The 25,333-nt window shown below is 45.7% G+C and overlaps 1 protein-coding gene across 5 annotated transcripts in view; it reads left to right on the forward strand.

The window, feature by feature from the left end:
• NTRK3 (neurotrophic receptor tyrosine kinase 3) overlaps positions 1-15,597 on the forward strand; it is a 231,968-nt gene extending 216,371 nt beyond the window's left edge. For all 5 annotated transcript variants that reach the window (XM_009470065.2, XM_087743749.1, XM_087743748.1 and 2 more), the window contains one exon: positions 1,189-15,597. In XM_009470065.2, coding sequence (XP_009468340.1) covers positions 1,189-1,374 — 186 coding nt within the window. In that variant the 3' untranslated portion in view covers positions 1,375-15,597. The remainder of the gene's footprint in view (positions 1-1,188) is intronic.
• Positions 15,598-25,333: the final 9,736 nt, after the last annotated feature.

A 25,333-nucleotide genomic window follows, 5' to 3' on the forward strand; every position in this document is an offset into this window, starting at 1 on the left:
GCCAGTCCATTAACTTCTGTCTATGCCCTTCCTTTGCCCTGGAGAGAAAGGGCCCAGCACAGGGCTCCTGTGCTTGTCCAGGATGTCCTGTCAGAAACCATAACTCACCTCCTTGCACAAGTCACCACTGCCAGCAGCTTTATGCCATGCAGGCTTCTCTGCATGCTGCGCCTTCCTAACCCCGCTTTCAGCAGGTCCTAATCTCTCCCCTCTGTATTTATATGCAAACAACAAAGCGATAAGTATCCGTTGAGCTGTGTGGCAGGCCCATTATTATTCATAAACGATAAATTCCAAACACCCCTTGCTGGGTGGCTTCCCTCAACACACTGCTGGGATCTGTGTTTATCTGCAGAGCGTGGCAGGTCACTCGCACACTGCAATGCTGGGACTCATCAACTCCAACCAAGGAGGCCAGACGGTAATAGCAGCTCTCTGACAAATCATACCCCCCTTCCCTTTGCATCCATTCCTCTGGTGAACAAAACACAAACAGACACTTAGGGGAGTCCTTTCCAATGGCATCCCTCGGAAGAGACTTTAATGCTATCCAAGAGCTCACATTTCTCTCATTAGCAGCACCAACCTGACCCAGAACAGTGTTAGCACTGCAAATTTTTTTTCTCCATCACAGATGTGATTTGAGACGAAATTTCATTCTTTCAGATGCTTTTCTATGTCAAAATGAGGCAAAGCTGCCTTTGGAGATGGAGGTAGGAAAAGATGCTCTGAACTCTCCCTTGTAGAACTCTCCTGGGCTTTGCAATGGAAAGGACTCTTGATTTTCAGAGAAGAAAAATACCATTTTGGCTGTGCAAAATATTACTTCAGCTTGGGGGTTTTAAGGCTTTTTTTCCTTCTTCAATTAGCAGGAAAAACTGACATCATAAGTTGAAACTTTATTTCTTTTTTGCTTCTGACCTCCTGTTTGGAGAGCGCATTGAGGTAGGTAGGTGTCAAATGGGGAAGGTTTTTGGGAATTACAAGACTACAGCTGGAGACAAACTTTTCGCTGTGTAATTATCATTAACAACACACAAACAGGTGAGCGCTGAGGATCTGCAGACCTCTTGGCTTCTCAGTGCTCCCATTCACTAAACGTTACCACATCAGCCAAGAAGTAGCTGGGACAAGACATCCTCCAGGAACTGCCTGACTGGTGTTCAACGTTTACTTTCTTTCTTTCAGGTCATTGAATGCATTACCCAAGGCCGAGTTTTGGAAAGGCCTCGAGTCTGCCCCAAGGAGGTTTACGACATCATGTTGGGCTGCTGGCAGAGAGAACCTCAGCAACGGCTCAACATCAAGGAGATCTACAAGATCCTTCATGCTCTGGGCAAGGCCACACCAATCTACCTGGACATCCTTGGCTAGCAGTGGCCACTTGTTGGAAGTCCCTGCTCCTTCCTTCCGTCCTTCCTTCCCTCTCCCCCTCCCAAGTCCTTTGCCCCTCAGCTCCCAAGCAAACATCTTCATATAAACTCAAGTGCCTGCTACACATACAACACTGAAAAAAACAAAACGAAAAGCAAACCAACAAAAATCCCACAAAACAACAACCTGTAAGGCAGTTTGGCTTATATATATTTATAGATATCTCTCTCTATATAACTTCCACACCAATACAGAAAGAAGCTGCTGTTACAGAAAATTATAAGACTTTAAAAAAAAAAAGAAACAAAAAAGGGAGAAAAAAGTACTTAAAAAGATATATATAATTAAAAAAAAAAAAAAGAAAGAAAGGAGAAAGTATCTTTCCCCCAAGCAATGAAGCAGTGAATTGTAACCCTGCTGTGAGTATGATTCGGGCTGCTGGGCAGGGCTGTAGACTGGCTACGGCAGCAATGCCATTCCGGGTAGGAGCCCCGGGAGGAAAGCCTTGCTCTGGTTGTATGATATGCACTGAATGTTTGAAATCAGTCCTCCCTTTTCGTCCTTGCCCCCCTTGCTCTTTCCCAGCCCACAGGTGATGGGCACAAAGCCAGGGCAGTGCCCCTGGATGAACTCTCTTTTACCAACCCCTTCCCTCCCTTCCTCTAAGTCCTTCCCCATCCCTCTCTGCCTTCCTGCCTTTTTCCTCCCTCCAACATTTCAGGACAATTTTTCTAATTTGTTGGTTCTTAAATGTATAGACTCAAGGCTTTCAAACACACAGTCAAAGGATTGTGGCACCTACGGGTAAAACACACACCAGGAACAAACCACCCTGCCGTGACGGCGAGCCGGCCTAACCCAGACCTCCCTCCTGCCCCTGCTGCCAGGGCTGGGAGAGCAGCGGGACCAAAGCAGCTGTGTGAAAGAGTCAAGGCGGGGTCCTGGAGACCCGGTCCTGAATCATCCCCAACCCATTTCAGCGTGCGAGACAGGAGTGCTTCGTCCAGGGCACCCAGCGCAGGTGGCGACTTTGGGAGGAACAACCCCCCGCCATCCCCACGCCTCCTTTTTCTCCCCACCCTTCATGTTTGCTACTGGCCATGGGGTTGTTCCCCCTCCCCCAGCTGTCTGCACCAGGGCCAAATTCGTCCCTGATGTAAACCTTCAGTTGACAGGGTTGGATCCCTGCTCCCCTCATGGGGGAAAGGCTGCAGTGTGCAGACAGCTGGGAACGTGCCTGCATTCTGGCTGGGCATGCCCATGGGGTCAACATATCCCAGCACTATTCCTCCCCATCCTCTGCCCTTCCCCATCCCTGTCCCATGCCTCAGTCCAAGCCTCAGGCACAAGCCAGAGGGGGACAGGGAGGGAGACAAGGCTTGCAAGATGGCTGGGAACCTACCAACACCTGCCTGCAGCCCCCTTGCCATTCTCCTCACGTCCCCATCCCCTGAAAGGATTGATGCATCTGCCTTTGAGCTGTTGTGAAATGCAGAGGCTGAAGAATAGCTCCACAGGCAGCCCCGGGAGAAGGGGGGGAAGGAGGGGAAGGTGCCTTCAGGAGCAGACGGCTCAGCGGATGGCCGCAGCAGCCAGCCTTGCATCTCAATGAGGATATAGGCCTGACGGGCAGCGACAGCGGGTGGTGGGGACAGGGAGGGAGAGACAGAAGCATCCTCCCTATAGCCCATCACCCTCCAGCAGGAAATAATCCTGCCCTGGAGAAAGGCTGAGTCAGACACTGAATCCCATCCCTCCAGACTGGGATGAGAATATAAAACCTTTCTGGGTTGGTTTTTTCCTGTGGCTAATCGAGGATGAGGGGGGACCTCAGTTTGGCAGCTGCTCTCAGGAGGCAGGGAGCGGGCGCCACAGGCATTGTCAAAGCAATTTTGAGAAGGCAACAACCACCGGCACAAAAATAGCCTGCTTGGATGTGGCGCTTGCCTGGAAGGGAATGCGGATTGGGGGAGAGGAGATGGAGGAGGGATCTTGGCTCCTTCCCCATGGCCAGGGTAGTATTCATCGCCAGGATGCAAGGCGAGATGGGTGACTCTGACTGAGACCTGATTATGGCCAGCTACTGAAAGGGGAAGATTTTACATCCTCTCCTCATCCCCCTTGTCTCTTGCCAATCTCTGCCTCCTGCCCATGGCTCTGGCATGACCTGGCTCATGGTTTCAGACAGGGGCAGGGGACACTGCTACAAGGAGGTTTGTGGTGGCAGCAGTGGCTGTGGGTTTATTCTGTGCTTGTGTAAAGAGCAGTGCAAGCTTGGGGTGGGAGATGATGGGTGGCAGTAACCATGTGGGAGTAAGGAGGTAACATTCCTCTGCATGTTAGAGAGACCTGGGCTAGTGGGACAGGCTCGTGCCAATGGAGGCTGGACGGCCGGCCGCTGAACAGGCACCAGCAGCTCACAGCATGGACACCAAAGATGGCATGGTCAGGGACAAGGGTGTGGACCGGTGCCAGGAGTCAGCACACAGGAACAACATACCATGCCACACCTCAATAGCAGGATCTTGCTCCTTTGGGGGAGGACATCTAGTTTTCCTCATCTGCCTACTTAGGTCCACATTTGGAAGTGAAAAAGATTGGTTGAAGGATTGCTAGCTCTGGCCTGGCTCACTTTGTATGGAGGCTGCTTTGGCTGAAAGGATTGGAGATTCTGTACAAGGGGAGAACAAGTGATGGCTGTTAATGGCCCAGTGTCTCCAAAGAAAACCCTTCCCTGGGGCTGCCTGTCTCTTACCCCAAATGGCTTCTTGCTTTTGTGGCTGCCAGACGCTGCGCCAGATTGTGCAAGGCCACCACTTTGTCCACCCCTCTCACTCTCATGCTCTCATTTCTCTTTTTGGCCAATGTCACGGGCCTTTACACTGTCAAATCACCTACGGACACTGTGTTCCCATGTTTGATAAGATTGCCCTGTCACCATTCTGCACAGCAGCTACATCCTCCTTTCCTTCCTTCTTTCCTCCTTCCCCTCCTCCCCAGCACCACCACCCTGTCCCTTTTGCCACCTCTTTGTATGGTTATGACAGTGAGGCGAGCTCAGGAGTTGAGCATGACACCAAGCCTTGGTGCTGCATGGTTAGGAATAAGTGGTCTGTGAAAGGGAAGGAGATGGGTCCCCAGAAGATGTGAAGTGGCTGAGACCAAGGTTCAGGCTGTCTGACTGCTTTACTGTTAGCCCCACCAAGTGCAGTGAGTGCCTCGGAAAAAGGTCCTTTTGTCAAAGTTAATTGTGAACAATTGCTCAGAAGAGCAGGATAAGCTGCAGTTCTGCGGTGTGACGTCTCCCCGACTGCTGCTGCTGCTGCTTTATGCCCCTTAGCCTCTTGGTGCTGGATGGAGGTTTGTTGGGAGGGAGGAGGAGGTTGTTTTACGTTCGAAGACATGATGGAAACTGCTACATCCCTTTTTGGCATGACAGTTTTGGAGGGGAAGAGCTAAAGCAGCTGTGCTGAGTTCCTGGTGAACATCCTGAGACCTCATTTCCAGAAGCACCTTCCCTGGACCAGAAGAGGATCTTCCCGTCAGCACGGGTGATGGTGCTCTTCCCTGTAGGAAGAGGGGCTCTGGGGTGGCCCTGCCACCGCCCCACTGCATGTGAGGGGAGGAGGAAGAGCAAGTTTGGAGGGAAAACCTCACCGAGTGCCATAAATCTGAGTGTGGGGACTGTTTGGAGGCAAAGAGAAATGAGTTCATGCTCCTTCTGCATTTCCAAGAGAGATACTTATCATTGCCCTGCCTCACTAAGAGGAGAGAACTATCCCTGCTGCCTGAGAACACCAACAGGTCTCACTTAGCTGTGGGGCAAGTCAGGCCTAATCCCCAGCATGCCCAGGCAGATGTTCCCACCACCCAACCTCTTCCATCTGCAGTTTTCTCAAGGGGCTTGTGAAAGGAAGCTGGGAGGAACGTTGGTCTGAGCACTGCTGAGAAGGGGTCATTGGGTCTTCCCTGTCCCAGCTGTGTCCTGCTCCTTAAAAATTAAAATTGTTAGCACCAACTCAGTCACCCAAGGGTGTCACTGAGGTGATGCTTTCTTGGAGGTGAAGGTGCTATTTTGGTTCACGGTACGGATGGCAATCGCATGCCAGGGCTGCAAACTGTGGGCAGTAACTGTGACTCCAGCCTTAGGGGCTCATCAGTGACCTGTCTTGTCTTCTCCAGCCATCACTTTTCCTTGCACCCCAGTCTGTCAGGTTGCAAGATGAAAGCTGAAATGTAGCTAAGGGAAGACACAATGATCTGCCAGACTGAAAGTTCACCCTGTCTCCCACAAAGCTTGCCCATCTGGTCTTTTCAAATGTCCCTCAATGCGTGTATTTTGGGAGTGACAAAGAGCCTGGGCTGTCTCATTTCAGGCCTGTCCTGGGGTCCACAGGGTGTTGAATTGCAGACAGGTGACTCTGGGAACATGTGCTGCACAGACAAATGTGAAAAATCTGGAGTGCCTTTAGAGAGGCTGCTTGCTTGAGAGACATCGTGAGCTTTGAGCTGTCTGCTTGTCCCCAGGAGTGGGTGGAACAAGGTGAGAAAATGTGTGGGGAAATAAAAAAGCCAAGGAAAGGGAAAGGGGGTTTTAGAAGGCAAGTGAGTATCTTGGGTTGGGAAATCGAGACTGGTTTCGGGAGTGTGGCGTAGAATTTTAAGTAGCACTGTGGATACAAGCAAAAAACAAAAGAAAATAGCAACATACTAGAGCTCCAGGAAAAGTTAGCTATAACACTGGGCAAATGCTGGATTAAAAAGGAGACAGAAACCAATAAAAGAAAAACAAAAGGCAGAAAACAAAATCACTAGGGTTTGTGCTTTTTTATGATTTTTTTTTTTACTACAAGAAAATACAACTAAAAGAAGGCCTGAAAAAATTATGTTTTTTCAGGGCCACACACAGAAGTATAATACTACATGAGCTGTTTCCTTTCATGTGAAAGGCTCTTATTTCCCAGAACGCAAATCCATGAGTTTCCCTGAGCTCAGGATATGGGTTGAAGAACGCAGACCTGGGTCACCGCAAGCCCATGAAACCAGAAGTAGTTCTGAACACTTGATCAGCAGGTATTTATGTGCCAGTCTGCATGGAGACAGTATTTTGTTCAGCAATGTCATCTTAAGAAGTTTTGTTAAATCTTTCTCATTTCCCCCCTCTGCCCCCAGGGAGTGTCTACATCCTTTGCCCAACTGTGACTCCCAATGAAAAGGCAATGCAAGTAGCTGAATTTTTGGCGCATCATATGTCCATCTTTGCTTCCTGATCTGGCCAGGAAGCAGCTGAACCACTACAGCCATGGCTCGTATCCCATGTTTTTGTAACAGCTGTAGGTGTGTTCTCTGCTCGTAAGGCAACAGTGAGGATAAGCAAGCTGAATAAATGGGATCCTGGCTGTGATACTATGCTGTAGTGGCTCCTCTGATAGCTGGAAAGCTATGGACATCAACAGGGCTCCTCTGCTATGAGACTCAGCAGGCACGGGCATGCTTTGACACAATCCAAAACACTTATTCTCCATTCAGCTGCAGTGGCTTTCTGACGGATGGTAGGGTCATGGAGTCTTGGCAGAACAGTGCTGTCTCCAAATGAATACCAAAAACAGAAAAAGAGAAAATTCCCCTCTCTTGCCAGGAGTAGACAAACTTGCTTAACTCTAAGGTGCCTGTCCCACCCCTGTGACGAGGCATCTCTTACATCAGTATGCATTTAATGTTTCTTTAAGTAGCTGCTAAGTCCTAAAAAATCTTTTCCCTTCGCTGCTCTCCCTGCTCTCAGGGATACTGTGTTTCAAGCCTGGAGAAAGCGGGTGTTTTCAAAACATCCGTTCTGGCTGGCAGTGTCATAAATGACACAGGCAGAGACGTCAGTCGCTGCTCCAAGAGGAATGCAGGAGCATTCCGTCTCTCCTGTGCCTCTTATTCCTTACCAGCACACTACTGAGCCATGAAATGGCTCCTTGAGAGAAGTGATACGAGTCCTATTGCTTGCAACTTTGAAAAACTGAACTGAGGAAAGAGATAAGACACCAAAGAGAAAGAAGGACACAATCTTACAGCTTTCTTCAGGGGATGAGCTAAGTGAACTGATAGGTTGGTTTCATCTCGATGGCTTGAGTTTCTCACAGACTCAATCCAACAGGTCTTTTCAGACTAAAGGAATGACCATTGGTCCCTCCTCCCACAATTTTAGCATCTCTCCAAGGGGAAAGGAGGCACAACAAATGTAACCATTGCTTCCTCACACCATCAGGAGTCCTCTATGGGAACCGATCTCCCGCCCAGCACAAGCAACTGATCCTAGAGCTGAAAACTTGAGCAGTTGTTCTGAGGGAGTGTTTAACTGCTGAACTACTGGCTTCTTAGGACAAGGTCCCAGCAGGGAAGGACTGAAATACCTCTAAAGAAAATCATAGCCCTAGGGGCCTGAGTGTCTTCTTGCATGCTTTCTCTCGCTCTCTGCTGGCCTCCAACCTCCCCAATCTTTGCTCCTTGATACTTAGATAGCTGAGTTTCTGCATTCACTCCCTTTTCAGAGCACAGAGAGCTGGTGAAGCTGTTTGATTTCAATGTGGTAGGTGAGATAAGATTTCTCTCCCCTGCCCTCTTCTTTTTCTCCCTGTGCAGCTCCTGTCCTTGCAGTTCTCAGGACTTGACTAGCAGAGTTTTTAAATGAAGTGAAAGTCTTAATGTGAGGTGAATCCCAAGACCACAAACAGTTTGGACTTCAAACAGTGAGAAAATTGGTGCCGAATGATTCCGCACACAAAGCAGAAAACTTTCATTTCCTGCAGGCAGGATGGAATTGACTGTTATATTAAGACTTCAGAAGGAGCACTGCCCCGGAGTAATTTCACTGCTGTCAGGCAATGTTGACATCTAGATTAACCTCTGTGCAGTGAATTTTACAGCAAAGCTCATTGTAATGCATGTGGGGTATCTCCTGTAAATCCCAGCTGAAGCCCATAGTGTCCCACCCTTCTGCACAGGAGAAAGGGTCGGGGAGCAGTTGCTATCATTTTTGACCCCAGCAGAGTGTGACTCTAACCTCATCCAGGCCAGTTCTGCTGAAACTGATTTTCTACCCTGCTAAAGTGACAGTAGCTCCAGCATGTAATTTTTTTTTTAATTTCCCAAAGAGGTTTACATCACACGGCTGACATTTTTTGCCAGTGACAAACAGTTCCCTTCACGTATCCACCCAGCAACACGGTCCTAATTAAAAGGCACTAGTTAACCAGTGACAATTAGCTGCTTGCACTGATTAACTCCAACACATACAATCCCCACACACAGTGCTCTGATCAGACGTGATCCAGGACTAAATGGCAGACAAATTCCCAGCTGATGTGAGTCGACAGCATCCAATCCGACCCAGCAGCCCACAGGCACACTATTAACTCTGTCTACCAAGCCAAAACTGCATGAATTAAAGAAGTTCACACAGTTCTTTCAGTGCAAGTCAGAGGACATTGCAAAAGAAGTCTCTTGACTGCTGAACTGAATGCTCCCCCTGTTAAGTTGGAAGCATAGACCAGACCCCAAGCCCTTTTGTCTTTTGCTGTAAGAGTAGGTGGAGCAGCAAGATTTCCCAGGCAGGACCACAACAGCTTCCTCCCTCTTGTATGGGTAGAGACAATCCTGTCTGTGGTTCTCAAGATGCATCTCTGAGATGCACTTCTTTGTGAAAAAAACACTAGCATCTAAAACAAACAGAAGAGGAAGGGAAAATTTTTTTGTGTGTTTAGTTTTTTTGTTTGTGTGTTTTTGCCACACCTTTTTCATACACTTATTTTCATACTCAGACATGGCTCTGCAGTCATCTGCAGGAGGTTCTAGGCAAGAGACAAGCTATCAGGTGATGAAAAGACTAGCCACTAACACTAAGGACAAAATCTCAACAGTACTTCTAGAAATCTCTTTCAGGGCCCACCCATCCTCTCACCTGCAGCTCTTTGTAGTAGGGTTACTGTTATATTTCTCAAAGGCTTTGGATAGCCTATGAAGAGGGGACATGCCCGTAGTTCCCCCTCATCTTCAGATGGAGTTGTGTGCCCCTGGCATTTCTGTAATCAAGGCCATCAGGAAGATTGCTTCAGACTAACATTTACTATCCCCAATCAGAATACAGCTGAAAAGGCTACCCAAGGTTATAGAGAAGGTCAAGCTGTTGCTTTGGACTGGAATTTGCTTTAGAAGGAATTTGATGGACCAATTTAACCACCACAGCACATCAAAACCTGGTGGCTTCATTTAAAAAGTAATCAGTATTGTATTTCGCTTTAGACATCCGTGCATTAGTGTTCTGCAAATATGATTTCCTCTTTGTTTGCATTATTGATGCCATAAAATGTCAGACACATTAAAGAAAAAAAAAAGAGGCCAACCTTTGGGGTTTGGAATGATTCTGGCTGAATTGCAGTTGGGTTACTTTTCTTTTTATTTCCCATGGTAGCGATGCACTGTTACTCATTCTGCTATTGCTTTACAAAGAGTTCTCTGTAAGTGTATTTATTCAGCCAACCATGTTTCAGGAAACACATAACCTTGATATTTTTTTCTGTATGTGGCAGAGTGTGTGTGTGTGTGTGTGTGTGTGTTGCGGGGGGCAGGGAGGTGGAGCTTTTTACAAGAGCCCTCCCATGTCTGGTAGTATGTTGGTTTTGTGCAATGCTGTGTGACACCTTTCTGCTCAGGCAGGTGGTTTGATTTAATCTCAAGAACTGACTTTTGTGAGCAGGATTTGAGGTCTTCTGGTTTTGCACTGCCCAGAGTCTCAGTTATCTGCTTTCACCATTCAACAGCCGTCTGCTATCCACAATGGTTCCTAGATGCCTATGCTACAGAGATTACACAATACTTGAGCCTCAGGCATGCAATAGAGGGGTTTTAGCTCCTTGTGGTCCTGGACCAATGGCAAGTGTGCTGATTTAGCTTGGTTCCTAGACTCCTCCCCACCCAAGGCACACTGACTATTGTTCCCAAGGAAAATACTATTAGCTGTTCAGTGCTTTTTTCTTCCAGACCATTAAAGAGTGCTGGCCTTGGCAGCCATATGCTTTCTGCCTCACCTCTCTATAATGAATGCTGAGCCATTGTTCAATTTTCCTGTGAACTTTCTGGAAGAATATTGACCCTCTTGAAGTCTTAAAGTCTAAAAAATTCTCTTCCCAAGTCTTCTGTCTTCTTGAAACTAAAAGTGAAAAAATAGCATGGAATTACCTCTCTTACATAGGGATTTTAATCAGTGATAAGATTTCTTTTCAGCTTTTCCTTCCAGTGACAGCAAGACTTGGGAGCAGGGGGAGAGGGAAACAGAAGGAAGGGACTCAACAAGGACCCGAACTGCAAAGTCATCTGTTCACCTACTAGGCCCTTCCCAGCTTCATACAGCAAGAAACCTCCACCTTTTCATGAGCAGCTTCCTGCCAGCTCTCTTGTTCCTACTCCAGTCCTGAGGAATGACTTTCAGATGACCTTCAGATCTCCTTATCTTCACAGATCCATCTCAGGGGTATCCAAACAGCCCAAAGGAGAGATGGCAGGGGCTGAATGGGTGTGTAATTCAGTGTCTTTCTCCCCTTTTTCTATCAAGGACAAAGATAGTGAAAGTGACAGAAGAGAAAAATTATTTTTCCCAACAGGAGTGATCCAGTTTCTTTTTAAACTCAGATATTTAAGACACCATGCAGCAGTACCTATAAATATGCCTTGAAATGTTGAATGAGCACAAGGAGTCTATTTGATTTTGTTTTTATGCCTGTAATTTCTCTCACCAAGAATTCAGCTGTTACTCAGCTCCCAGCAGGTTGTTCTGATTGCTGGAGAGATGGTTGGGATTGATTCCGGCTGTGATCTGTTCGAGTCCAACCTCATTCTATGTAGCTAGATTGAGACAATACAAATAATCAGCAAGGGACTGAATTGTTGTTGCTGTGTAACTAAACCTTCTTATGCAACACCAGGCTAAACCTTGAAGGGGTTCAACACCCACAACTTTGCCTGAAGTCAGTAAAGGCTGTGGATACTGAAAGGCACTGAAGATCACTATGATGTTTGGAACATAATGGCAGGAGAGAGGAAGAGAAATGCTACAAGAAAAAAACCAAACATTATATCAGAAAAGGCCTTGGTTGGTTTATAATACAAGAAAATCCACTGCTGTACATGAGAAAAGACTCAGAATATTCACCCTGGCAACCAAGAACATTAGCCATCAGGACAGGAGCAGCTCTCTATCCTACAAACCTCCTCTCATTTTTAATTTCCTTTTTCTCCTTCTTCTGCTAATACAGAACAAATCCTGGATTATGACTTTCTTGAAATTAAGATAAGAGGCAGATTTGGGAGAGGTAGAGAGAGACCAGATCCCACTGGATGATACAACAGCTTTGTGGCCCAGCACCTTTTCAGTAGAAGGTGTCTGGTTTGCCCCTTTTCTTTATTTTTTTTTTTTTTAAATGCAAACCCTCTTTGGTGCGAGTAGTGTTCACAATGAGGATAAACCAGTTCAGTCCCCAAGAAGAATAATAAAAAAGCCCCGAGTAAGCTGGAGATTTCAGCGGACGGACAGGCGCCGGGAGCCGCGTCCCTGCGGATCAGCACCGCGGACAGCGCCACCGCCCCCGCAGCGCCCGCTCCGCTCCTGCCCGGAGCTCCGCTCTTGGAGAAGGAGCTCCACTTTTGGAGAAGGAGCTCCACTTTTGAAGGAACAGAGGACCTCATGCCCACACCGGTCAGGGCACGGCTGTCTCCTCCTTCATTCTTTTCTCCCATCCTTTTTTCTAGTGTGAAATCATTAGCCGGTATCTTGTTTTCAAGTGATGGAGGTGGGATGATTTAAAACACAAAACAATCAATCCAATGTGGGAGAGAACCATTTTTCCTCCAGAATTAAACTTTCTGCCCCACTTCTTCCTGCATTGGTATTCCACTTATGAAGGTTCCATCTCTAATTTGGACTGTGAAAGGTTCCTATCTTCTCGTCTATTGGGACAGCTTGACAAATGGAGAGATACTATACTGCTAGCCCTTTAGAAACAGTGTATTTATTCTATTGGCAGCATCATGTGACTCAGCTTTGGCCATCAACTAAATTTACTGTTGGTAAAGGGTAAACAGACAAATCTCTTGGAAAATTCAAAATAAGGGGCATATAAATGACAGTGTGACCCCTAAAAGTTATTTTGACATCAATCTGTAAAAAAGCCTCATTACTGTGTAATGGAGAGCTGTCAGAAAAGAGTCAGTGAAAGATGAAGACCCATGCAGGGAAAGCAGGCATCAACAGGCAAGGCTCCAAATGGATAAGCAGTCGTATCTCACATACAACAAAAAGGCAGGTACTTCAGTATCCAGCTTGCTCAGCCTGCATACCTGGGATTTCATCCCACTTGTTTTTCTGGATCACACTGAGGCGGATATACTCTCAAATTAGAGCTGAACATCTCCTGAACTTCATAATTGTGGTAAGAAGCTACTGGGCAGGAACATGCAGTCCCATTCCATCCCTGAAAAACTTACAGTAAGGAAGAAAAGACAGGAAAGTGGACCAGAAAGTTGGGCTACCCGTCCCCCCCGTCCCCCGTCCCATGCTGCTTCCTAGAAGCAGTTTCCTTTGTATCCCAACTCCCATGTACTCCTCAGCTGTGACTGGCAGTTACTACTATGGGACTGAAGCTCAGAGACAGTGAGGACTGGGAAGCACCTGAGACACAGGACCTCAAAACTTGCAAGTGGCAATACTGAAAATGAGGAGTCAAGGCCAGATTTGTGATGCTTAGGGCCATCTGGAAGTCAGAAAAGATGAGCTTGCAGGGGATGGCAAAGGTGATTTAATAAGGAGCTCAGAGAGCAAATGGTGCTAAGGGAAGGGAGCAAGGAAGCCTGCTGGGACACAGGGAGAGGAAGGAAATGGGCAAGGACTTAATTCCTAGTGAAGGGTCAGTGATCGTGAGGGTAGTGAAAGTCAGATGTGAGCTGTGGTGAGGCAGAAGAGAGCCCTGGTTGGGGAAGAACTATGGATGTGAGGAAGCAGTTACTACAAAATGATCTGTGCTCATCTAAATGAGTCCTGAAGGTTTCTCCAAACCTTCAGCTTTGCTGGGCTTCTCCCAGGCCCACCTTCTCTGCTTCAAACCCTTACAAATAATTTTCACTGCATTTATTCTGCTCTCTGATGGCTCTGGTTTCAGTACAAACAGGTTAGATTGTTTTAGTTCCCCTCACTCCCCCTGCTCAGTGCCTACGCCCAGCCAATTCCCTGTGTGAAGGAGAATTGCCTATTTTTTTTTTTTTTTTTCAGAAGTGTCCTTTAAATTTTCAGCTAAACTGGGAGGCAATTTCTTGCATGAGAGCTTCATATAGATAGGCTTAAAGCAGAACAAAAATAAATAAATAAATACACAAAATTACCTCCCCCTCCCCCACCTTGTCTTAATGAAGTGCTATTTTACATAAGTTATTTCAATAGAAATGAAGGATTTTTGTGCAGTTTAACACTGATTTAGCTTTCAGTGAGTGTTACAGCTCCTTTTGCCTCTTCTGGGTCAGGCAAGGAGGCAAGGTTTCCCCAGGTAAAGGTTGGGGATACACAATCTTCTTGGGTGAAGGCTGTCTTGGGGCCCTCAGGCTGTGTTTGGGATGATGTTTAGGGGCTGAATTGTGCACTTGCCTCCGGTGATTTCTGCAGGACATCTGTGTTGAAGCAGTATTGTCCATCAGTGGCTTGTGTGGCAGTGTGATGGCCTAGGCAGAGAAACCACTGTGGTTTACATGCTGGCACTCCTGCCACAAGGAGAAACATCCACCCTTCAGAAAACTGCAAGTGTAGACTTAACTTCCAGGAAACTACTTCTACTCCCAGCTGAACTGCCCTTCAACGATGCAGGCAGGCTTGGCCCCCACAGCTCACTCTGGCAAGTGAGCTGGTACTGAGAGGAGGATGGTGCTACATCTCATAGAGAAGACATTTTGATGGCATTTTTGTTGTTACTATCATTTAAACCAGTTTATTTTAATCTCAGTTAATGTCACTGAAAGTCTGCATGAGCAGAAAACAAATCCTCTGGTGATGTTTGCTGAATTGAATTTTTTTGGCAGATTTTTTTTACCCCATGCACCAATCCATGTGTTCGCTTAGTTTGGGGATTGTTTTGCAACTTTTGAATCCTATTTGCCATTTTGCAACTGAATTGCTGGTTCTCAACCTTTTTCATTCTGCAGTCTCCCCTTCTCCAAATCAAAACTCACCATTTTCCGCTGCTGGGAACAACCCAGGTTACCCCTCAAGGGAGAACCTGGTGAGAGCAAGGTGGTCGTAATCTCTGCCTGCCCATCCCACCTCCACTGGCTCCAACTCAGAGGATGAGGAACCCTGATCTGGGTATTGGCCAAGGTAGGGTCCCTGCTGCTCCCCTACCTGCCACATCATGTGCTTTGAGCACGCTGCTACCCTGGAAGGGGACGACTGATACAGTGTTAATCAGACTTACAAGAAGACTTTTTTAAATTAAGGATTTGCAGTGAGGTCAAGGGACCTTTTAAAGTGCTGAGGTATTTACCCTCCCCAGACCTTCCCTTCCTTCCTGCCCTGCTTTGTCCCTTCCTCTCTCCCCAGCCTTGAAATGAAACAGAAAATTATTTTTTTAAAACTGTGTCAATAATTTATGTTTAGTATAAAGAATGATTTAATGGCATCACCAAAGGTCATTTTTTTCATCTCTGTGTTACTGCCCCAGCCCCAGAGGCTGTGCGTCCCCTCTTCCCCATAACTCCACTGTCCTCCCTTTCATTCACCTCACACATCCCTCCGCCATCACCCCACCACAGCGTACCACACACCAGAAACCTGTTTCAGGTTCAGTCAACGACCGTTGGAGAACAGAGATTTCAAACTGAAACCTCCACTCCAGACCACCACAAACTGGAATCATTTCCACCTTGAAAATAGTCAGTTGCTGCAAATGAAAGGCAGACTAATTTCTTGAATTATGTAAGGTTTTTTTTAAAGCCTTTTATACCTATTTACGTGTGCGTGCACCACCTGTACACAGTGGTATCTGTGTGCACAGATGCACACGAATTTCTCTCTCTCAAATATAAATATATTGTATGTTAGAGCTGTAAATATTCCTTGGTCATGTGTCTATGTCTTCTCCAAAGTATCATATCCTCAGTGTTATGTTAACAACTCCATTTATTGATTGATGAAACTGTGTGTAGACCTGTACCCTCCTGACATAGTTTATGTAGCTCTCTCTTCTCAAATAAAGTACAAAACTACCACTAGCAAGTCTTCCTCTCCTTTTTGAACATTCAGCTGAACATTCAGCTTTAATTCATAAAAGTCTACGCTGAAAATTAATGCAGTTTCCAGCTATCCCAACAGTGCAGGAACCTCCAGATGATGCTTTAGGACTTGTGTATTGTGGGTCAGGCCAGCAAGTGTAATGGTTGTTAATGAAAGGTAATAATCTGTAGGTAAAATGTCATCCCAATTGCAGTAAATGATGGTCTCACTATTGACCTGATTCATTCTTCCCACCTACCCCTAGGTACAGCCTACACCAACCATAGCTCACTTCATCCTGGTAGAGACAACAGGAGTCCATGCTGCTCCTCCCCTCTATCAGTGGGTCTCCACATCATGACATCAAGCAGCCCTTCCACAGTGCAGAAAGCTCTCCTTGACTTAAAAGGATACAGTCACTTCCCTCTTGTGTTGTTGGTTTGCTGCCTGGATTGCTCAGCACCTAAACTCAACTACCCCGAGTAAATCTTAGGGCTGGGAACAAGACTCAGGATTATGGCAAAATCCACCGCTGTCCCTTGCTTCACCTTGGCTCTTGACACAGGCTTCATGCTGATATCACAGGGACCAGAGGATATTTACCATTGCATGTTGAAAAAAAGCCTTTGCACATATACACTTACTGAGCAAAACCATAAAGGTGATTTGTGAAGTAACACTTAATTTACTGCAACTGACACCAGACTCTAGCTGCCAGGAATTTGACTGACAATTTCTATTTATTTATATCCTGCTATACAATATCTGCCTTAATGTTGTAAATTTTTCTGATTGGAATTTCACTGTGTCTGTCTGGATATTTATTGATCATAAAATAATCTGCACAACCGTTAAAGTCAAGGCAGGGAGAACGAGTGCCAGAGAAATCACTCGACAGGATCTGGGTACCAGTGCCCAGGTAACAGAAGATGCTCAGATGCTATTTTTACAGCATTATGTATTACTGAAAGCCAACCTTTTGAACTGCTTTTCTGCTGTTTCCCGAAAGCCTGTTCTGAAACACTTCCAAGAGCCTGGTGTTGAGTTCCTACCAGCAACTCCATATGGACCCTGCAACATGCCTCATTTGCAGCTCCTCACCACTGAGAAATCCCACCTTTACAATGAAATCTGGTGTTTTCACAACTGTTCACTAAGGCAGCCCACGAGGGAAATGTTTGGCTCTTTCTGCAGCAGTAAGATGACTTTTTTTTTTTAATTATTATTTTTGGCAGGCAAAGACAGAAGCATAAAATTTCTGCCCACAGGGGAAAAATGGTGAAACTTGGTCCCAGCTGGGAGTTCCCACATTGCCCGGTGAAGAGAGTCTCTTTTTCATTCACAGCTTCAACTATGCAGCTTTCCAATATCTCCAATGGATTTTGCCTCCTGAGTTCGGATTTTTTTCTTTTTTGTTTTGTTTTTTTGTTTGTTTGTTTGGTTTTAGTTTTATTTTTTTGCTAAGGGAGACCTTTGCTCCCCCATGAAAATTAGAGGCATGTGCCCTCCTCCAGCGGGTGTGCACACAAGCGTACCTGCCTCCCTGTACACTCTTGGTCATCATCAAACCCACCCTTTCCCCCAGAAGTCTGCACATCCCAACCCTAATCCAGCACACACCCGTCTTCTCACCCACAGCCTCCCAGTGTGACACCCCGCCCAACCCACTGCACACACATAGACCCCTCTACTCCAACCCACCGCTCTTCTGCCTACTCCTGCTCTTCTTCAAGAGGAGCCTGCTCTTCTCCCCATAAATGCTGCACTAGCTCTTCATTCCTGCTGCTTTCTGAGCCCCAAAACCAGGTTGCACCCTCACCCCTCATCAAGCACAGATGCCTTTCCTTTCTCTACATCAGACAAACCAGAAGCTGATGATTTGCATTTTAGCCACATTAGCTCTGGCCAGGCAGCCTGACGGACAGGGTTCCTTTTTATTATTTATTTAAGGCATTTATGTGATAGAGACCTTTGGAAAGTCATTAAAAATACAATAAAGAAAAAAAAAAACCCTCACAATTTGACCAAGTTCCCTAGGAGTCACCTTGTTCTGCCCCCTCCCAGTACCTGTTGCAATTTGTCTTTGCCTATCTGAGACGAGGTGATTATATGAGCATGCAGCGGCTGGTAGAGCATCTAATGGGCTGGGAATAAAAACACACCAAAATAAACAGCAGCTGAGGCTGCCTACAACTGGGCTGTCAGTCTACAGGCACATGTCCCGGCCCGGACAGCATCCCTTGCAGGAAGGCGGGCAAAGGAAGGGCTGGATCTGCTCAGGGCTCCCTGTACTTCATTCCTGCCACAGTCACCCTGAGTCGGCTCAGACGCACACAGTAACCTTTTCAAGCTCCATAAAACCCTTACAGATTACCCTTTAGAAAGCAGGAAAGGCAAGCAGACCCTGCATCCCCTCTGGGTGGAGGGGAGGGAGAGGTCCTGGCCTTCCCCCAGGTTGCAGAGAGAGCCAGACGAAAGGTTAATGGCACGATGTAATCACAAGGTAAAAGCGCAGGGCAGGAGCAAGGGAAATGATTTCCTGTTGAATTGTGGCTGCTTTTATTCCCAGAGAAAAGCAGCAGGTATTCAGGAGCTTCTCATTAGCCAGCGTGATTTCCATTAGGCTGTCTATTAACATTTTGTGGCCGTAATAAACACCTACATAATTAACACAAAAAAGGAGCCCTCTCTAGGCTAACAGAAGTGACCAGAACAAGCTGGGAATAGCACAGGCAGGCCAGCTCCTGCCTGGAAATTTCTGCCTGCAGAAGAATTGCTTCTTTCACCCTCCTGGGACAAATTCCCTTGCAAAGAGTTAAGTTTTAATGTTTCTGTCCTCCTGGCTCAGTCTAGGAGGACATCTGCCTCTACTTTGTAGCTGGAAAAAAAAGTTATAGAGCAGGGTAGAAATTGCCCCTGCAAGTCCCCCAGGGGAGATTCAGGACACCCCAGTATTCCCTAGCTCTCAGCCATAGCTCTGAGGAGCCTTTTTCTGCTAAAAACTGACAGGGAAAGAAATCCCTTAGGAGCACATGCATGATCCCAGCGAGTAGACAAGCCTCAGGAGCTCATACAAAGTCTCTATGGAAGGAAGATGGGGCTTATTATAACTTGGGCTTTTTTATAACCATGAAGTACTCTAGCACTTCAGGTCCACTGAGAACTGATGAATAATGGGGAAAACGGACACAGAGGTAAAACATGTCCTTCCCAATGCTTCAGTCACAGGCTTTCCATGCCTTCTGCATCCTGCTAAGGGCATGAACAGCATTTCTGAATATGGTACTCACAGGGAGAGCTTACAGGCAGCTGTGGCTCCTCCACAGCCCTTGCCCTCCTCCCCACCAATTGCAAAGGTGCAGTTGCTAAACCTGTGCACAGGAGATTGAGGACATGTCATTTTGACAGGTCTGCCTGTTCCCCCGCCTCATTTCAGACTCCTGCTGCTAAGAATATGTGTGCCCTTTATCATAGCTTTGAAATAGAGAGAGACACTTTGGAATTCAATTAGTCAAACAGTTGCCACAGCAACAAAAACATATAAACTTAAATGATTTATACTCGCAGACACCACTTCAAATAGGAATAAATTTAATACAGCAGCTGGGAATGAAATGCATTGTACAATAAGAAAATTGTATTTTTTCTCTCCCTGATGATAGGCCTCAAGGTCTTAATGCAATATAGATGAAAAAAGATATTTGGGCAGAAGGAAGCGGAATACATTGTTCTGTATGTACAATGCCTGCTTGGAGAGTACAACACATAATGAGCATGTACATCTAATCACAGAGCTGTGATTCTGTTTGCAGACAGCCACAGATCAAAGATTACAGCTAGCAAATTGACTGCTTGGTTTCACTTTCTTTCTTCGGCTCTCCTCCATCTCATGAAACAAATCTACCCTTATTCTAGCAGCTTCTCCATCCACTATGGAGCCAGGTCCCAGCCTAGTAAAGTGAGATTTGTGTTTTTTTTCTAGCAGAAATGCTTTGATCCAAACATAGTTCTAGGACTCAAATGAATTCCAAGAAACGTGCAGGAAAACTTTTCCTCTGCAGGAAAATTGCAAAAGCTTGCAAGGAGATCTAGAATACCCTAACAAAGTGACAATCATCTGCAGTATTTTTGCCCATGAAAGGCTGAACACACGGTGAATGCCACCCTCCCTACAACTCTCCTTTGACTCTGAGATTCCCTGGAGACAGCTACAGGTACATGGGCTGTGAGACTGCACAGAGAATAATGCATATACAGACCACTGGCATTAGCACATCTTCAGCATATCCTCAATTCAGTACATGCGAATATATCCTTTCCAACCAGAAAAGGTTTCCTGAATGAAAAAGGGAAGTAGGGACATACAGGAGTCTTATGGTTAATTTCCAGTAAACAGGAATCGTCCAGGAGTTGTACAGAAATTATCTTCCTTTCCAAATGCACAGCAGTTGGTTTAACCCAGACTTGTGGAAGGTTGTGTGCTTGCAGCTCATCTGCCTCTCTGTTGAAGTGCCGAAGCCAGCTGCTGTCAGACCTTGGCAGTGCCTGTACCAGAAACAGCCAAGGCAGTGCCTAGAATGCAAAAGGAAGTGGAGATCCAACCACTGGCTCTACATTTTACCCCAAGTGGAAGTTAGCCTGTCATCCTAGGAGGCATTTTAGAAGTCATCACCTGTACCCACAAAGCCTGATCAACATGGACACCCACCACTATCAATGGGAGCTGAGATTGCTAGCACCCTGGGAGGGCCAATACAGTGTTATGAGCAATCGTATGAGATCTTTCATCTGACCTGCTCAAGGAGACAACATTTATAGTGGGAATAAGATCTTTATTTCCTGTCCAGATCATGCTCATAGCACCTTCCCCTGCACTTCACAAGAACTTAAACAAGATCAGTCCCATGTACTTTGGGACCCTTCGTGCAAAGGCAACTTCTCTGGCTTAGACTGTGTATTGAGTAAACATCACAAGTTTAAGTACAAGAGGAAAAAGGCAGAAAAGTACCTTTGAGAGAAACTGGATACTTTTTTCTAAGTATAAAAAAACAAAACCACTGGCTGTAGCTCTAACAGAAGTTATGGGCTCCTCAATGTAAAAAAATTATTGGGGTGAGTTTTTATGGTTTGTTTTAGGTAGGAGGTCAAGAGTGCTGCTCATTATCAGAGTTGGCAGGTGGGGTAGAGAGTTCAGGATGCTTTGGGTACAAATCGAGATCAACACCTGCAATTCTCTTTGACAGCTTTGGAAAGGAAAGCACGCAGATGCAGAACAACAACCAAACAAAGCTAATAATGAAATCATATTTATGTAGGCAGGAAGGAAGCTCAATTGCCAGGAGAGTACTAAAGTCTACAAGTGTAAATACACACCAAATAAGTCAGCTTGACGAGATGCCAAGTTTGTTCAGCAGAGTATGGCACTTTACTGCTGAAGTGCTCCTGCAGGAGGGAAACCAGGAAAATGTCAAAAAGGTCAGTGGGTGAAATGTGTAGCTCCATCAGGAAACTATGCAAACAAGCTCATGTCAGTAGGATTTAGCACTGTCTTACAAAGTGCCTGTTGGTCCTGTCACATTAAAGCACAAGCATTTTGCTCCAGAGCTCTGTGTGTTACTGATCTAGAGCTCACTGCTCTCTTCACAGGGCAGAGCAGAAAGCCCCACAATCTATAAATGAAGGAGCTGGTATACTGAGTTTGCCCACTTGAAGGCTCTGGATTTCAAGCACGAACTTAGAGAAATAAAATTCTGTCAGCTGGCAATATTGACACCATGAGGGATGTGGTGGGGCAAGTGTGTGAGGATTTGTAGGACTTGTATGGTCAATATTTGACTATGAAGAATCCAAGGCAATAAAGGAAATGAGTAGCTTTACAACGTCTCTGAGCCTCACTCTCAGGCCAGACTATTCGCAGACTCTAAGTCAAGGGGAAAAAAACCCCACAAAACAAGAACAAATAGTACAAAGTATCTCTGGAGATGTTTAGAGTGGAAATCAGAGCCATCACGATATTTAGAGCCCAGATCAACCTTCCACAGAGGTTGCAAAAGGCAAGATTCTAAACAGCTGAAAGATGGAGCTGAGCCAAAAGTATTCAGCCTGTGACAGCAAAAGTCTTGACTCAGCTGGGAAGTCCCCTTCATCTCCCTGTTCCTATGAAGGTAACATCTGTTCTACTTTTTCCCTGCTCCATCCCTCTTTGGTACAATGGCACAGAGAACAGCAGCCTGGCGTGTCCATCCCCGTTCCGCTTCTTCTGGATTAGGGGATGGAGGAGTTCAGCAGCCGGCTCCTCAAGCCACAAAGTACATTTATCATCATCTTTACACGCCTTTACACAGCTGGCTCTCCTGATGATAATGTGTTCTACAGTTTCCCTTGCTGGCGTGGCTTATGTTAATACTCCATTAACATTGCTAATTAGAGACAGACTTCTGGCAGCATCTCCAGGGGATGAGCAAATGTTGTCCTATGCCTTTTAGTTTAGGAGATCAGACTTTCAGATGAAATCCATTCCCAACATCTCTGATTTCAGCAATTAAATGAAGCTGCAACATCTGGGAGCTGTTCAATGCTGGATGCATGTGGTTCCTGCTGCTCCAAAAGAAGCCCTTTTAAACCCCTTTTTATGCCAATCCTCAGATATATGACATTTGGAACTTTAATTCACTTGGGAAATCAAAGGCTGCTAGAAAGATGAGATGGAATCAAATCAAAGATAAAAGGTACAGAAGGTCCTGAAGGTCTAAAAGTGCAGGCGGCTTCATCCCAAGAGATGAAAACCTCAGTATGGCAAACCTTAGTCACAAGAGATGAAAACTGCGAAACGTGATGCACATCATCCATTAGAGTCTCAAGCAGGTTCGCAGGGTTCCTTCTAATTGCAGTGTGGCTACTGTATTTCTCATTCCCCTGAAGTCCTGCCTTCTGGAGAAGCCTCTGGAAGGAGATGCACTGCCATTTTTTGAGCTGACCCCACTGCCTTTTAGCATTGCTTCTTTGCCTTCCCCTTCTCCAGCATGTTCCCAGTTCAGCTTGCCCCATCCAGAAATCTAGATTTTAGTTTGATCTATTCCTTCTTACATTTCGGGAATACTTCCAAAACCCTCTTAGCTTTGCAAAAGGAGTCTACTTTTATTTGGATTAAGTAGAATCAGGCACTGTGATATATTTGGTCTCAAGAAATTGTCTGGAAGTCCTAGCTGCATAGGTAAAAGGAAGACAACTGCTCATTAATGCAATTTTCAAGTCACCTCAGATTTTAGGTGGACTGCCATTCTCCACAGGATTCAGAGAGAGTATAAAATTAATGTTTGTTAAACAGAGAAGGCAAAAGCAAAAGCCTACACAATGGAAATAACTTTATTTGCAAGGAAAATATCCTAAATGGGGCAGAATGAAACACAAATATTGAACGGAGATGTAATGCCTGTAAACCCCCCCAACTCCCTCTGCAACGTGCAACAGCTGAGTGGGAGGATGATGCAGTTAAACTAGTGAAATAGTGAGTCTGATCAGCAAATTTATGCTGTCATTCAAACAGATACATAAATCCATTTACCAGCCAAAATTAGGACATGCTTCCTCTCTACTTTTCCCTTTCCTCTCTGCTCACAGTCTCCCTGCACCTCATGACTTCTTGTCTTAAGTGGAAGGCACTTCCATCGCAGGAAGCAGTGCTTACCAGTGATTCTCAATGGTACAGATACAAGGAAGAACAGCTCGGTTTTAACAAGCAGCTGCAGACCAGTTACATCTCACAGCAAAGCCAACACTTGCCTTTCCCAAAAAAGCCAGCTCAATTTACAGAAAAAGGAGAACTCACAAACAAACAATCTTCATCAGTATCTAAATGATTAAGTGCTATATGACTCATATCCATTTGGAAAGGCTTCTCCAAAGCCCTAGAGGCCTCACCAGAACCTATTTAGATGCACAGCTCAGACATGCAGTAGCTGCAGCATTTATTTCAAACGCTTCAGGAGTGTGGTTTCTATGCTCACTCGTTTTAAAGGTCTGAATTCCAATTTCAGCTAAGCACATGCCATGTTCACTGAAGATGGGGAAAACTGTGCATATAGGCAAGGTCCATGGCACAGAGATACGACCTTCAGTCAGTGGTTGGAAGTGATTTATAATGCATCAGCTCATTGCTATAGTAATGTGCTTTGGAGCCATTAATTAACTCGCTGCTCTCTGAGGAAATGCTCAGTCCCTCCATCGTTCATGTCTACTTAGAAGAACTGCAGACCCACAAAATCTATGTGTGAAAGTGAGATTACTGTGGGATGTAGCCGAGCAGACCGTGGGCAGGTGCTATGAAAACTTCCTCATACAGAGCTTCGTGTAGCTCCATCACATCCTACAGTACCAGACCAATGCTGCCAGAGCAACACCCTCTTGCTCTGCCTGACTTAGTTCAATTGCCTGCCCTCAAAAACACTGTCACCAGGACATCCCAAATCTCATGTCCATGGTTGTTGGCTTTCCAGCCTTGTATTCTACCTTAGTGGAAAATGCCAATTAAGGGAAGATGAATAAGTGTGTAGTGAAAAAAATTCGCTTGCTCCCCCTTGAAATAAATTGTCGTCTCTCTCCTATTTATTCATTATTCAAATGTTTTCACTAGCCCATTTATGATTTTTTACCTTCTTGAACTGGAGCTTGATTGCAAGTAGTTTGTTACATGTCCTCCATATTCAGTGCCAGAGCATGAGTGAACAACTAGTTCACAGATACTGCAACTCTTCTCTGGCTGGATGAGGGTTAACTGCCTTGAGCGAGGACTGAGACCCAAAAACTAAAGATGATGTGTCCCTCCTATGCTGTTCTGCAATATTAACTATTCTGCATCTCACTTCTGTTTTGTTTCAGCAGTTTCCCTCACTGAATCATCAGAGAGCAAAATTGCTTCAAAATAATAACCAGCTATGTGGAGGTTTATTTGGAAAGGGAAAGAGCAGGGGTTTACTCTAGATTTACATAACTCTCAACTCACACATTTCACTTGCAGCGTAAAGTGTGCCTACACTTCTTTCTTCAGAGCCAGCACCTCGAGAGCCCACCCTCTCAGCCTGACCTCTGCTTCCTCTCTTTATGGATGAAACACCCTCCGTTATGTAACACAGATATCACTTCTGCAAAGACTTTCAGCTCAGGAAGGGAATTTTTCTGGGTTAGGAACAGTAATGAATGGATTTTAGGCAAACTCAGGCCCCACACACCCTATCTAATATTGTGGGGCTGCTGGAGGTTAGTACTTCTGAAACCCGTAATAGACTAGTCCTGTCAAACCATATAACATCTCTGGCTTTTGACTAACATCACTGCACACTCTGAAGCAGCTCTATCTAGCGGATAGAAAGTACATTTGTAAGATTTCCATTGCAATTGTCTCTCTCTTTCACGCACACAAACAAATCTTAAAGTACAGATTAATATTTAAACAATCAGGGCTACAAATATCTTCCAACCTTCCTGGACAAGAAAGTTCTTGTATGGAAAAACAGAGTGGGGGAAATGCACAGGGGAAAAAAAACTCTTTTCAAATGGGAATTTACTTTTCATTTCCGCTCCCTTTGATATAACCAGGATTAACTGCATTTCATCCCCTTCTAAAGGACACGTTGGGTCCCCAGCTGTTTTTCCACTATCAATCCCTGG

The sequence above is a fragment of the Nipponia nippon genome, unplaced genomic scaffold (assembly GCF_047370975.1).
Source record: "Nipponia nippon isolate SJK-2023a ecotype South Korea unplaced genomic scaffold, ASM4737097v1 scaffold_9, whole genome shotgun sequence".
NCBI classification, from domain to species: Eukaryota; Metazoa; Chordata; class Aves; order Pelecaniformes; family Threskiornithidae; genus Nipponia; species Nipponia nippon.